This window comes from Heterocephalus glaber, unplaced genomic scaffold (genome assembly GCF_053883595.1).
Source record: "Heterocephalus glaber isolate CG9 unplaced genomic scaffold, H.glaber_assembly_v1.0 deba00001428, whole genome shotgun sequence".
Classification (NCBI taxonomy): domain Eukaryota; kingdom Metazoa; phylum Chordata; class Mammalia; order Rodentia; family Bathyergidae; genus Heterocephalus; species Heterocephalus glaber.
The window spans coordinates 17,682,096-17,695,841 of record NW_028258293.1 but is presented as its reverse complement, the minus strand read 5'-3'; the positions used below and the strand labels follow the sequence as shown (position 1 = coordinate 17,695,841).

Sequence of the window (13,746 nt, the reverse complement as noted above, 5' to 3'; positions counted from 1 at the left end):
CACTTAATTCAAAAGGAAACTCATAGACTGAAAGTTAAAGGGTGGAAAACAATACTCCATGTGACAGGAACCTGAAGAAAAGCAGGAGTAGCTATCCTCTTTGCAGATCAAGTAGATTTCAAACCAACACTGATTAAGAGAGATGAAGAAGGACACTACATCCTTGTAAAGGGAAGAATCCAAGAGGAAGAGATGACAATCATAAATATCTATGCACCAAACACTAGTGCACCCAACTATATAAAACAAATACTAACAGACATGAAAAGTCATATATGCACTAATACAATTGTAGTGGGGGACCTCAACACCCCACTGTCACAAATAGATAGATCAACTAGACAAAAAATAAGTAATGAAATACTAGAACTCAATCGAACTCTTGAACAAATGAACTTAACAGATGTTTACAGAGTCTTCCACCCCACAAAATCAGAATACACATTCTTCTCAGCTGCACATGGGTCATTCTCCAAAATAGACCACATACTCACACATAGAACATGTTTAAGTAAGTGCAAAGGAATTGAAGTTATCCCCTATATATTATCAGACCATAGTGCCATGAAATTGGAGATCCATAGCAAAAGAAACTCAAAAAATTTCATAAACACGTGGAAATTGAACAATACACTTCTGAATAATCAATGGGTCACAGAGGAAATTAAAGAAGAAATCAGACAGTTCCTTCAATTAAATGACAATGACAATACAACATATTGGAATCTATGGGACACAATGAAAGCAGTCTTATGAGGGAAATTCATAGCAGTGAATATGCACATTAGGAAAACAGAACGAACCCAATTAAACAACCTGATGCTGAACCTCAAGCTTCTAAGAAAAGAAGAGCAGAACACCTCCAAAGCTCATACAAGGGAGGAAATTATAAATATCAGAGGAGAAATCAATGCAATGGAGACTAAGAGAATGATACAAAAAATCAATGAAGCCAAGAGTTGGTTCTTTGAAAGAATCAACAAAATTGACAAACCTTTAGCCAACCTTGTCAGGAAAAGGAAAGAAAAGGCCCAAATCCATGCAATTAGGAATGAAAAGGGTGAAATTACAACAGACCCAGCAGAAATCCAGAGGATCATCAATACCTACTTTGAGAACCTATACACCAATAAGATGGACAACACAGAAGAAATGGACAGATTCCTAGATATATATGAATTACCAAAGTTGAACGAAGAAGACCTAAAAATTCTGAACAACCCAATATCCACCAAAGAAATTGAAAATGTAATTAAAAACTTATCAACTAAGAAAAGCCCGGGCCCTGATGGCTTCACTGCTGAATTCTACAAGACATTTAGAGAGGAACTGCTACCACTACTGTTTAAACTCTTCAATGAAATTGAAAGGGAAGCACTACTCCCAAATTCATTCCTGGAAGCAAGCATCACCTTGATCCCCAAAGCAGAGAAAGACCCAACTGAAAAAGAGAAGTATAGGCCAATCTCACTAATGAACATAGATGCAAAAATCCTTAATAAGATACTGGCAAACAGAATGCAGAAGATCATCAAGAAGATCATACACCCTGATCAAGTGGGATTCATCCCAGGGATGCAGGGATGTTTCAATATACGAAAATCAATTAATGTAATACACTATATCAATAGAGCCAAGGACAAAAACCATATGATTATCTCCATAGATGCAGAAAAAGCATTTGACAAAATCCAACATGCATGTATGATAAAAACCCTACAAAAAATTGGAATAGATGGTCTCTACCTCAAACAGATAAAAGCCATCTATGAAAAACCAACAGCCAATATCATACTAAATGGTCACAAACTGAAATCCTTCACACTAAAATCAGGAACAAGACAAAGATGTCCACTATCACCACTCTTGTTCAATATAGTTAAATAGGACACACATGTGTAAATACTGAATAATTTCTCTGGTGTGAGAAACTGAAAGTGTAAATAAGGACTAAATGTATAATAAGTAATGTGAAATAGGAAGAAAAGGGGCAAAGGGGAAGGAAGTGGGAGGGCTGGGAAAAGGATAGAAGGGAATGGGATTAATATGAGAAAATGGAAAAATAGGAACAAAATCTTTGTATATAGGGAGGAATGGAGGGGTTGAAGAGAGGGCTGGGCAAGGGTGAAAAATAAGAACCAAGCGAGACTATGTAAAGCTGCCAATTTCCAATGATGAATGTCATTATATTGTATACCTAAAATGCACCAATTATTAGAATGAATAATCAATAATGCAAAATAGGAAGAAAAGGTCCAAAGGGGTAGGGGTAGTGGGAGGGGCAGGGGAAAGTAAAGAAGGGAAAGGAAAAATGATGGGAAATGGAAAAAATGGAAATAAAGTCTTTGTAAATAGGGAAGGGTGGAGGGCGTGAAGGGAGGGCTAGGAATGGGGAAAAAATAAGAACCAAGATGCATTATGTAAAGATACAATTCCCAATGAGAAATGTAATTGTGTTGTATACCTACAATGTACCAATAAAAGAATTTAATACAAAAAAAAAGAAAAGAGAATACTAATTAAGACTTTCAGTTAAATATGCACGATGGATTTTCTGTGGCAGCCACAAAAATGATAGAAACAGAATGTGTAACCTTTCTATTAACAATTCTGAGAAAGTCCAATAAAGAGTAAAAACCTTAACCCATAATAAGGCAAGAAAAAAAAATAAGGCAAAGATGGAAAGGGGAAAAGGATTGGAAAAGCAGAATAAACAAAAAATTCAGAATGAGCCCTTGGAAGTGAATCCAAGTATGTCACAAAATTCAATCCATATAAATTGACTTTATTCATGTAAAAGACAAAGATGAATAGACTAAATAGCAGAACAAAATCTTACTAAGTTCTATTTATAACACACTGCTTTAATATATGAGGACACAGAAAAGTTGAAAGAAAAAGAATGCAAATAATGATTACTAATAAAAAGAAAGTTGAAGTTACTATTCTACATCATACAGAATTACCTTTAAGGCAAAAAACATTTCTTCAGAGAGCATTACATACTGAGAAGCAATTAAAATCCCTAGAAAGTTATATACACTTAGTATCAAATACATAAAAATTAAAATAACAATCATTTCAAGAACTTCACAAATCCACTGTCAGTGGTAGATTTCTAACACACTTCTGTTAATGTACTAAGAAAAAAATTCATAAAGATAGAGAAAAATTGAACACTGTAATTAACTAGCTCTAACTAATCTATATACAGCACGTGTGTCTTAGTTACTTTTCTCATTGCTGAGACAAAATACCAAACACAAAAAATTAAAAGATTTATTCCAGCTCACAGTCTGTAGAGGTTTCAGCCCATAGTCAGCTGGCTCCAAGGCAGGATGGCATGGCAGAGGGGCGTCGCAGAGAAGAAATACTGTAGTCCATGGCAAGCAGGGAGGAGACAGCAAAGCAGCAGCCTGCCTCTCCCTTTTATTCCTTCCAGGCTACCTGCTCTTTGCATGGTGCCACCCACATGTAGGAGGATTTGTGTGATGCTGGGATCACACAGCCTACATATATCCAGCCAGCCCTGAAGACCCCCACCTATCATTGCATGAGGTTTTGGGGGGACATTTAGATGCAAGCAATAACAATGTGAGATACCCACAAACTACAGTATTCTCATTCTTTTCAACTACACATGGAACTCTTATAAATTGTGACTGCATCCATAAAGCAAGTCTCAGCAAATCAGTATACAGACCAAATTCTTTGATGGTAGTTAAAAAAAAATAAAATAAAACTTTACCAAATCCTCCTCATATACTTGGAAACAAAAATGTCTGTTAAACAACTCAGGAATCACTCATAATGGAAAGAGTATTTTACATATTCTAATTGTTTGAAAGGTCGTCACATTAATGTAACAACTGTGTTATTTAGAACATGTCGATTCTTTCCTCTATTCAGGGTAATTGAGTTTATTCTGCTCTGTCTTCATAACTTTTTAAATAGTGTTTCATTGTTCTCTAAAAATCTCTCCAAAAGCATCTTCTTTTATGCTAACTTCAAAATCAACGAAAATAGTCACAAAATAACCCACCTGAAATTTTCTAAATCATCCTATTTCAAAATCACGCCCAAGACTTCATAAAAATTAAACTAATTATGGACACCTTGCAGCATTAGGTATGGAAACATTTAAAAACCAGTTTTTTCCTGGAAGAATAAAATATTAATTAAAAAATTTCAAAAAGTAATATTAGCCTAACAAAGAATAAAGGAGAAAACTATGAATCTTAAAAAATTATCTTGAAATCCTGGTAAGATGGAGTAAAGTTACTATTTAACTATAGAAATATTTGAGTTAGCCTCTCAAATTTTGAGGGTTAAATACCTTACAATAAATTAAGGAGTAGAAATAGCAGAACAGGTATAACTAAACCTTTCTTTTAAAAAAATCACAATGAAATGTGATATAAGCTTGCAAAAAAGAGATAATAGTGTTTTATTTGCATACTCGGAGAATGCTAAAGACATAAAAGAACTGAGGGGATTTTTGTAAGATGAACATATAAGAAGAAATATAAGACTATAAGAAGAAAATCTACAAGGCAAAGCTTTTATTTTATCAGTGATAATCAGCAATACACACAGGGAGTTTATTACAACTTTATTGCAAATAGAGCAAAGGTAGGATATAAGCTGGCAATATATCTACAGGAAAATGGTTGAATACGTAATAAGCCCTATATTATGCAGTTTTTAAAAAATGAATTCTGTCAGTATATGTTGACCTAGAAATATACTCATGATATACATTTGTGTGGAAAAAAGCCAGTAGCGAAAAAAAAAGTTACACTATAATCTCATTTTTATTAAAAGAGAAACAGCTCCGTGTTAATAAAGATTGCTTTGAGATATATTCTCTATGTAAATCTAATAATACCATATCAATATCTAAAAATATCCAACAACAAAAAATTAAGCAAGAAGATAAACACACAACATAATGACTAAAAGAGGATTACATTTTCTAAAAACTCTGGAATACAAAAGAAATAAAGCAAAGCCATAAAAACCTGTCTCCTAAATAAGCAATGCCAGATGCCAAACAACAGAAAAACATATTTTACTTTTAGGAAGAATACGTTACAATTGTAATGTCATAGACTAGTTAAAAATACTGGTGGAAACAGAAAAGCAGTTAGAGTGCTCTTGGAGGTAAGGTGTAAAATCTAATCAAGGAAAATCTCATTTCTCTCTGTGCACACACTTCTGACACCAAATGTGAGAGGTTTCCACACCAGGTGATTCTCTGACCTCTCCAGACACCAACTGGTGTCCCTGCAATTTAATTCTGACACTACCCTAAATTAGTGCAGCCCCCACAGGTTAAGGGTGGGCACAATCCCTCAAGACTCTGCCCACTTCAGATGGCACTCAGAAGTCTGGGCCTCCGGTGCTTCTGACCACCTGGCTATAAATCAGGGGTCCCACTACCCTCTTCTCTGGTTTCATAATTTGCTAGACTGGCTCCTAGACCTTAGGAAGGCACTTGAGTCTACCAGTTTATTATAAAGGATACACCTTAGCAACAGCCCAATGGAAGAGATGCATGGGACAAGATATGGGGGTGGCCAGAGCCTCCAGCCCCTCTCGGGGTCCACTGCCCTCCAGCACCATGATATTCACCAACCCTGGAGGTCTCTGAACTCTTTTAGTTAGAGGGTTTTTTTTTTTTAAGAGTTTTTATGGAGGCTTCATAATTAACTCACTGCCCATTGGTGATTAATTCAACTTCCAGTCCCTACTCCCTCCCGAGGGGTCAGGGAGGCTGGAGGGAGGCTGAAAGTACCAATGCTTTAATCATCGGTTGACTCCCCTGGCAGCCTATCATTCTTGAAAGAACTCTGGACAAAGAAACAAATGTAATAATCAATGTTCCTATCACCCTACTACCTAAGAAGTTATGAGTTTTAGAAGCTCTGTGCCAGGAAGGGAAGTGGGAGACCAAATGGATATTTCTTACTATTGCTCACCAATGTTTGTTTGTGACAGCATTCCGCTATGTAATCTGGGCTGGCCTTGAACTTGAAATCCTCCCACCTCAGCCTCCTGAGTGCTGGATTACAGGCCTGTGCTACCAAATATGGTCAGGCCACCAATTTTTAGAAAATAAGAATGAAATGGACAACAGTACAAGAAAAAGTTGTTGACCTAGAAAACATAGAAACCTATTCACTCTAAGTCCACTGCCAACAGATTATAAATATGAAAATTCATAGACAGTGATGTAATAAATAAAGCCTGGCCAGCGAGTAAGTGGCTCTCATGCCACTTCTCTCCTCCCGCCTCCCCAGCCCACTCCCAAGGCAGTCATCAACAATCTACTCTGGCAGATTTCCTCCCAGCCAACAGAAGGTGTCAGAAGTTTCTCAGCCTAGCATTTTGGGCAGCCTCTAACGGATTGTAGTTGCAATGTACAATGAAAACAGCTTGCTTCTATAGGGACAATTACATCACTCAAAAATAATGGAGAAAGAAAAAAAAAGAGCTTGCCATACCTTCACTAGAAGAGGATACTAGATAAGGATTCAGCCTAAAAAAAAAAAAATAGCACACAGGTTATCTTCAAGGTTTACCATCCAAGAGGAAGACATTTAGATAGAACCTTGGTAAATCCCTGAACTTCAGAAATGAAGGACGACCTGAAGCAATGAGGGAGAAGAGGAAGGTAATATTTCAGGCCATCACAGATGACAAGTGCCCCTGACCATCCTGCCAAGGCACTGAAAAGGATGCATAAGGCCAGAGAACCTGCAGAAAGACTCCAGTGGGCAGCCTCATCATTAGAGAAGCACCCAAGGAGTGTTTGAATTCTGTAAGCTGCTGTTGCCTAAAATAAATGATGTAAGCTCCAGGGGAACCACTGATGTAAAGTTTCATTTTTTAAATAGAAACTCTTAAAAATGCAAAGACAAGACATTTTAAACACTTTAGAATGTCAGTTCTATCCATCCTGAGTGAGTTGTGGAGTGTGGATTGGGTAAACTTACAAGCAGGTAACATATTTCCTGTTAAGGAGTCCAGAGTTGTTTTGTGCTTTGTAATAGATTAAAATGCAAATATGGATTAATAAATGATTAGACTGTGTTTTGTGTCAAAATTGCTTCCATTGAACCATTACCCAATGCTTTGTTTCCTGGCTTTCTCCCCCTCAGATCTGGGGCTTCCACTCAGGCCTTTGCACGTGCTAGGCATGTCCTCTACAACTGAGCTACATCCCCAGCTCCAAGCCCAGTGGATTTTTTTTTTCTTGCTTAGAATTTTTATTTTATATTTTTTGAAGTTGCTCTTACAGGCTTATCGAGATATGGAAATGATCATCCCATGAAGAGCTATGGCCAGGTTCACACAACTCATGTCTTCCACCTTGGTGGCAGCCTCTGTGGGACGCCACTTTTAAGATACAGCCTGATTTTAGGGGTGCCAGGAGAGATGAAATGCTCCACTTCTGGGCTCCTGAAGTTTAAGGCATAATCAAAAAGCTCTCGCACTAGTGGTGCCACCAGTCCCACCATCAGATGCGCAGCGCCTTCCCTAGTAGGTGCTCAGCACAGTTCCACATCTGCCAATTCAACCAGCTGTGAATCAAAAATATTCAATAAAAGTTGCTTCTGTCTGAACCCATATAGCCTTTTTTGGTCATTATTCCCTAAACGATCCAGTGTAATAGCATATAACGTGGCACTGGCATTGTAATGATAAGTAATCTAGAGATGATTAAAGTGCACCGAAGGATGCGCATAGGTCATACGAAGATACTGCGGCATTCTATATAAGGGACTTGCGCATGCGTGGAGTTTGGTGTCTACCGCGAGATCGTGGGACCAATCTCGCACGACCACTGGGTATATTTGGTGAGTGCATACATGTGTGCATAAGCCAGTGAATGGGTGAACCGGTGCATGAATTAGGGCTGTCTGTGGCCCAGAATAACAGCTGCTCTTTTTCTTCCCTTTGTTGCCACAGAGAAACTTGAGAGCGAGAAGCTAAATGTCGCTGAGGTCACCCAGTCAGAGATTGCTCAGAAGCAAAAACTGCAGACTGTCCTGGAGAAAATCAATGAAACCCTGAAACTTCCTCCCAGGAGCATCAAGTGGAATGTGGACTGTGAGTTGTGCCAAGGAAAAGGGTGTCCTACGTGGTACCGTGGTCCCTCCCATGTGGCTTCTCCGAGAAGCCATCCCTCAGCTGGCAGGCCCTGGATGCAAACTCGTTTATCTTTCAGTGAGATGCACCCTTAGAAAAAGAATGTGTCCGGCATCCTCCTAGGGGAAACAAGCAGAGTGCCAAAATCTAGTGTTCCTTTGTGTAAAAGGCTTTCTATAGAAACTTCACATGAGATTTGGAGAGGAAGGAAACTCAAGCTCATCGAGCCGCATCTGAGACCCAGCACAGTCTTTTGAGAAAGCCGCTGTCTCCAATAGGTAGAGGCTTGGAGAAGCTGAGGTCCATATGTTCAGGTCCGGAAGGAGCAAAGGAAGGTGAGATCGCAGGCCCTGAAACAGGATTTTTAAATTCCACTTTCACAGCAAGCACAGCTCACGAACCTCAAAGTAAAAGCCATTAATTGTTCTGCTGCCCCGAGGGCTTCGTGTCTACCATAGACTGCATGCGTCCATATCAGAATCAACATTAAATCAGAGGGTCAGTGAGAGGGTCGGTGAATCTCATAGTAACAACGTATTTCCAGAAGGGAGTCCTTTGTAACAGATAAAAATGTGAATTTCTATAATACAAATGAAATGATTAGACTGTTTTGCTCTAAGTATTAGGGATTAGGTAGTCTGACTTATTGCATGTAGTTCATACAACTTAAAGTGGATACCCCCCCCACAAAAAAAAACTTTTCAAACTTGGGAAAGCAAAAGGAATCCTCACCTCTAAACTCAGTGACCCAGTAGCTGCTAGTGGCAAAGTTTCCTCCAGGTTTCTCACATCTGACATTGAAACACAGCGGACAAGTGCCTCCTTCAGCATAATTACACCTCTGCTGGCACAGCACGGGAACAGGGCGTTCTCCCCAAGCCCAAGGAGACACCTGAGGGCGGGAGGCGGGGAGGCAGCAGCTCCGGGTCCTAGAGCTCTTGGAAAGGGCCTCTTGTTTCCTGTACCCTAGCAATGCTAACAGCACTTGGGGTGGTGGGGGTGGGAAGCTGATTACTAGTAGGAGTGATATGCGTGCATTTTGGAAATCCACGGTAGTCCTAAGTGTTAGAATTCCTCAAAGGAAGAGCCCGGCTTAGTGCCGATGATCCTACTTCCCATTCCCTTGCATGTGGGTCCTCTCTCTGTACATCACAAAAAAACAAAACAAACACCCATGGCCCCCAGTTCGGAAAGGCTGAAATGGAAAGATGGAACTTTTTGAAGCTACATCAAGAATACTGTCTTAACCCAGCTCTGAATGATATCTTTGGTTCATGATTGCTTTAATCTCATATAGGAAAGTGTATATCAGAAAAACAGTTACTCATATTAGCATTCGAATCTAGCTATTTTCATAGCCCTGGTCACTTTAATGCATATTTTCACTTAGTTAAGTGATGTACACCATTGTGTTTTGTCATTTTCTCTTACTACACCTGATCTTAGCCAAAAGGCCGAGAAGCAATTCATTTTCTCTATTTTGTGATAAATGTTTTCTGCCTTTGTCGTTCTAATTTTTGATAACTATTTCTATGCCGTGGGGTAGATATCCTATAGTTGACTTAAACCCTAGGTCAACAGCAATCATTTAAATAATATTCTCCGTCCCATTGCCAATATCAGATAGCACCAAGCTGAATGTGCTAGCTTGTATCTCTGCCTCTCTCGAATTATTCCCCGTAGATCTCTAGAACAGCGTTGAGTTGCCAGGTGTGCATGGTGGGGGGTAATTATCTCACCAGCCCTGTGATGCCTCAAGGCACGAGGAAAAGCTGGGCCTGGGTACAGGAAACAGAGGTTTGCCCTATAAGGAATGTGGCAGGTACAGCCCCAGGGGAGTTCCGTCCATCTCTCCTCTCTCAGTTATCATGCTAGCTGTGTATCTGAGGACACTGTGTCACTTTTCTGCTCAAGACAAAGGTGCCAGGGATGAACTGCTAAATTACCAACGTCCTTGATTTAGGACTTTAGGGATTTTTCTTTTTTTCTGTTTACAACTAATTTTTATTATTGAAAAATGCAGATACAAAAAATTCTAATTATTAACATGTATCATACGTTATGATGTTTACTGGCTGCCTTGAGCTCTTCTAAACACAACATATTTTTATCCTTGCAACCCTTTCTCAACTATCCAATGTAAGAATTTGTATTATCCCCATTTTACCAATGGGAAAATCCAGGCACAGGGAAGGTGAGACATCATAAATGTCAGTTTTATGAGGGCAGGGTTCTTGTGTTCCTTCACTGCTGTATCCCTGGAAACTGGAAGAGTGCCTGAACATATTAAGCACAGTAGTGTTTGCTAACGGAGTGTCGGCATCTAGGTCACACAGGTGATGAACAACAGGGCCAGGAATCAGACCCAGAAGCCCCACGGCAGAAGCCCCAAAGCTGCCCACCAGGACAGGACAGGGCCTGTGAGCACTGTGGAGGTCCTTCACTCCAAGTGTGCTGTGTGTGTAATAAAAAGTCACTTTTGCACAGCAGTCCTCCCTGTTCCAGGGTGATGGGTTCCAAGACGCCCAGTGAACACCTGGAACCATGGATAGTACCAGAGCTTACATATGCTGTTTTTTACCCATACATACCCAAATTTAATGCCTTGTCCATCTGGACTGAGAATTTATCACATACCCTGGCCACAACTCTTGCAGTTTAAGTGCAGCAGCAAAAGTAACACACACTTTTTCTCTCCATTTCATGGATAGAGAACATTGATTTTTATTATCAATCTTAGCAATCCCAACATATGATTTTTTTTTCTTATTGAGAACTTTCATCTTTTTGCTTAAAAGAATCACTTTGGGTTTTTTTGAGAGGGTTGTAGTTTAGGCAGAGACTCATTGTGTAGCTTGGCCTAGGCTTGAATGTGCAGAGATCCTCCTGCCTCAGCCTCCAGAGTTCTGAGATTGTAGGTGTGTACCACACCTAGCTAAAGGAAGTACTTTAGACTTTCTCTTTGGTGCATCTGACTTGCCAGCGTCACTATTGTTGCACTTTGGGGCCATTGTTAAGTGAAATAGCACCATGATTCCAAGACAGTTGATCTCATAACTGAGGTGGCTATCCAGTGATGAACAGATGAGTAGCATATATAGCATAGATACGCTGGGCAAAGGGATGATTCACATTTTGGGCAGGATAGAGGAGCCCAGCTCCAGAATTCATCACATTACCCAGAACAGCATGTAATGTGAAACTTACATATTGTTATTCCTGGAATTTTTCACTAATATCTTTGGACAACAGCTGATCTTGGGAAACTGAAATCACAGAAAGGAATACCGCAGATAAGAGGGAGATCACACACACACACAATTTTATAAAAATTGGATCAACTTACATATGATGTTTGGAAAATGTATGCCTTCATAGATCATTAAATATTTTATAGGTCACTTTTTTTTCTCAGTACTAGAGATTGAACCCCGGACCTTTGCTCCAGCCCTTTTTATTTTTTATTTTGAGACAAGGTCTTGCTAAGTCACTAAGTTGCCCAGGCTGTGCTCAAACTGTGATCCTCCTGTCTCATCATCCAAGAGTGCTGGGTTTATAGGTGTGCACCACCACGTCCATTTTATATGTCATACTAATATTAAATGACATTGCACATCTTATCATAATTTCTATAACTAATAAGAGATGTAGATTTTCCTTTTCTTTCCTTCACTAATATCAATCCAGCCTGATGAGTTCTCTCCACTGATAGCCATATTCTTTTAGGATGAATACCTGGGAGTTGTGTTTTAGGGCCAAACGGTATGTACATTTTTAAGGTCATAATACATATTGTCAAGTTGCTTCCAGAATATTGGACGAATGTACATTTCCACTGCAGAACATGTTTAGATGATGATTTCTAACTCAGCTGCTCTTTTTCCAGCTGTTTCCTGGCCCTGGAGTGACACTCTTGGCACAGCAGCTGCAGTGCCTGGTTTGTACGGTGAAGCTGGGCCCTTGCGCTTACACTGCCCTCACACCCTGCCCAGAACCAGGGGGATCTCCCCGGGCCCCCATGAGAGAAAGCAGTGATGAGGGTGCCAGACATGGGACATGTGTTACAGTTACTTTTAATTGAAAAGACGGCATAACCTTAAAGAAAATTTTGAAATAGGATAATGCACTTAAATGATCTTTCCATGCTAACATAACTGTTTTCATTTTTAAAATAGGCTTTCCCCGGCATTGGCCAGTTATACTTGTTTGTGTGTGTATATGTATATATACACCCACACATATATGTATATTATTTCTGCATGCCCATCTCTGTAAATGTACATTCTTACCTTATTTCTGTTCAGTTTCCCTTTAACATTACATTGTTAGTATCCATAGCAACATTTTCTTAAAGATTTTCAGTGCATGTAACTGTCCCATTCTGTGGAAATCCCATAACTTTGGAAAGTAGTGATTATTAAACCATGCTTGCCGGACATGGTAGCACATGTCTGTAACCCCAGCACTTTGGGACAGGAGGATTACAAGTTCAAGCCCAGCCTGGGCAACTTAAAAAAAAAAAATGCTGAGGCTGTAGCTCAGCACAAAAGCCTTGGGCTCAAACAAACATAAAATAAACCATGCTTGGTCCAACAGAGATTTGCCAGGAGAAAGTCAGGCATCACTGGGGAGAGAAGCAGCCATGGCAGGCTGCAGTTAGGACTCAAGGACCTTCCGTGTCACTTACTTTTTCATGAGTTCTTCCTATCAGCTTTTAAAACATTGCATTTCTCTGCTTGATTAAAAAGAAAGTTTGAAAAGCACTGATTTAAACAATCCTCTTGCTACCAAATTTAAGTGTTTTCTAGGGTTGTGTTTTTGATAATTAATACACTAGTTAACATCTTTGTCATGTGTGTGTGTGTGTAACAAATGTGCCTACAGCCTCCAGGACAGGCATGACAGCTCTGACCACAAGAACAAACAGTTTTTGCCTCTGTCCCTCAGTGACCCTGCCATGTCAGTGGGTCCGTCCTAGCCAGGAGCCTTTTGGGATGTTTTGTATTGTGCAGTACTGGGGGTTGGATCCAAGGCCTAGCATGTGCGAGGCACATAATCTAGCAGGGAGCTACATCCCCATCAAGATCCTCTTTTTGAGACTACAACTATAGGTAACATTTGGTTGACGGTCCCCTTAGCTGAAACTTCTATTAGGCTGGGCATCTAGAGCCGTCATACACTGTTTGGTAATGTTGCGCTCTTGGTCAACAGAAAAACAAACAGTGGTGATAACAAACTCTAATGAATACCAAAGGAATATCTGAATCGTTTCCTTTCTTACTGGTTTCTTAAACATTCGGCTAAGGCAGAGTGACCCATGGATCCCAGGGAAGGCAAAATGATACCTAATAACAACAGGCCCTGTGAGTGCTGAGTACTCAGAATGGGTTCTGTTTCTTCCCTTCATTGTCCCCTGTCATGAGGAGTTGTGATGCTGGTAGGACCAGGAAGGCAGGTCCTCCCATTTGTGAAAAAGGAAGGAGGGAAAAGCTGGCATGTCTTAATATATTTTTATATATTTTTAAATATTTTTCATATCAAAATATATAAAAATATAAAATTATGAATGAGGGCCGGGGATTTAGCTCAGTG

The 13,746-nt window shown here is 39.7% G+C and overlaps 1 protein-coding gene across 2 annotated transcripts in view; it reads left to right on the top strand.

The window, feature by feature from the left end:
• Parva (parvin alpha) overlaps positions 1-13,746 on the top strand; it is a 154,007-nt gene that overhangs the window by 116,032 nt on the left and 24,229 nt on the right. For both annotated transcript variants that reach the window (XM_004851438.4, XM_004851437.4), the window contains exon 5: positions 7,975-8,115. In XM_004851438.4, the coding sequence (XP_004851495.2) occupies positions 7,975-8,115 (141 nt within the window). The remainder of the gene's footprint in view (positions 1-7,974; positions 8,116-13,746) is intronic.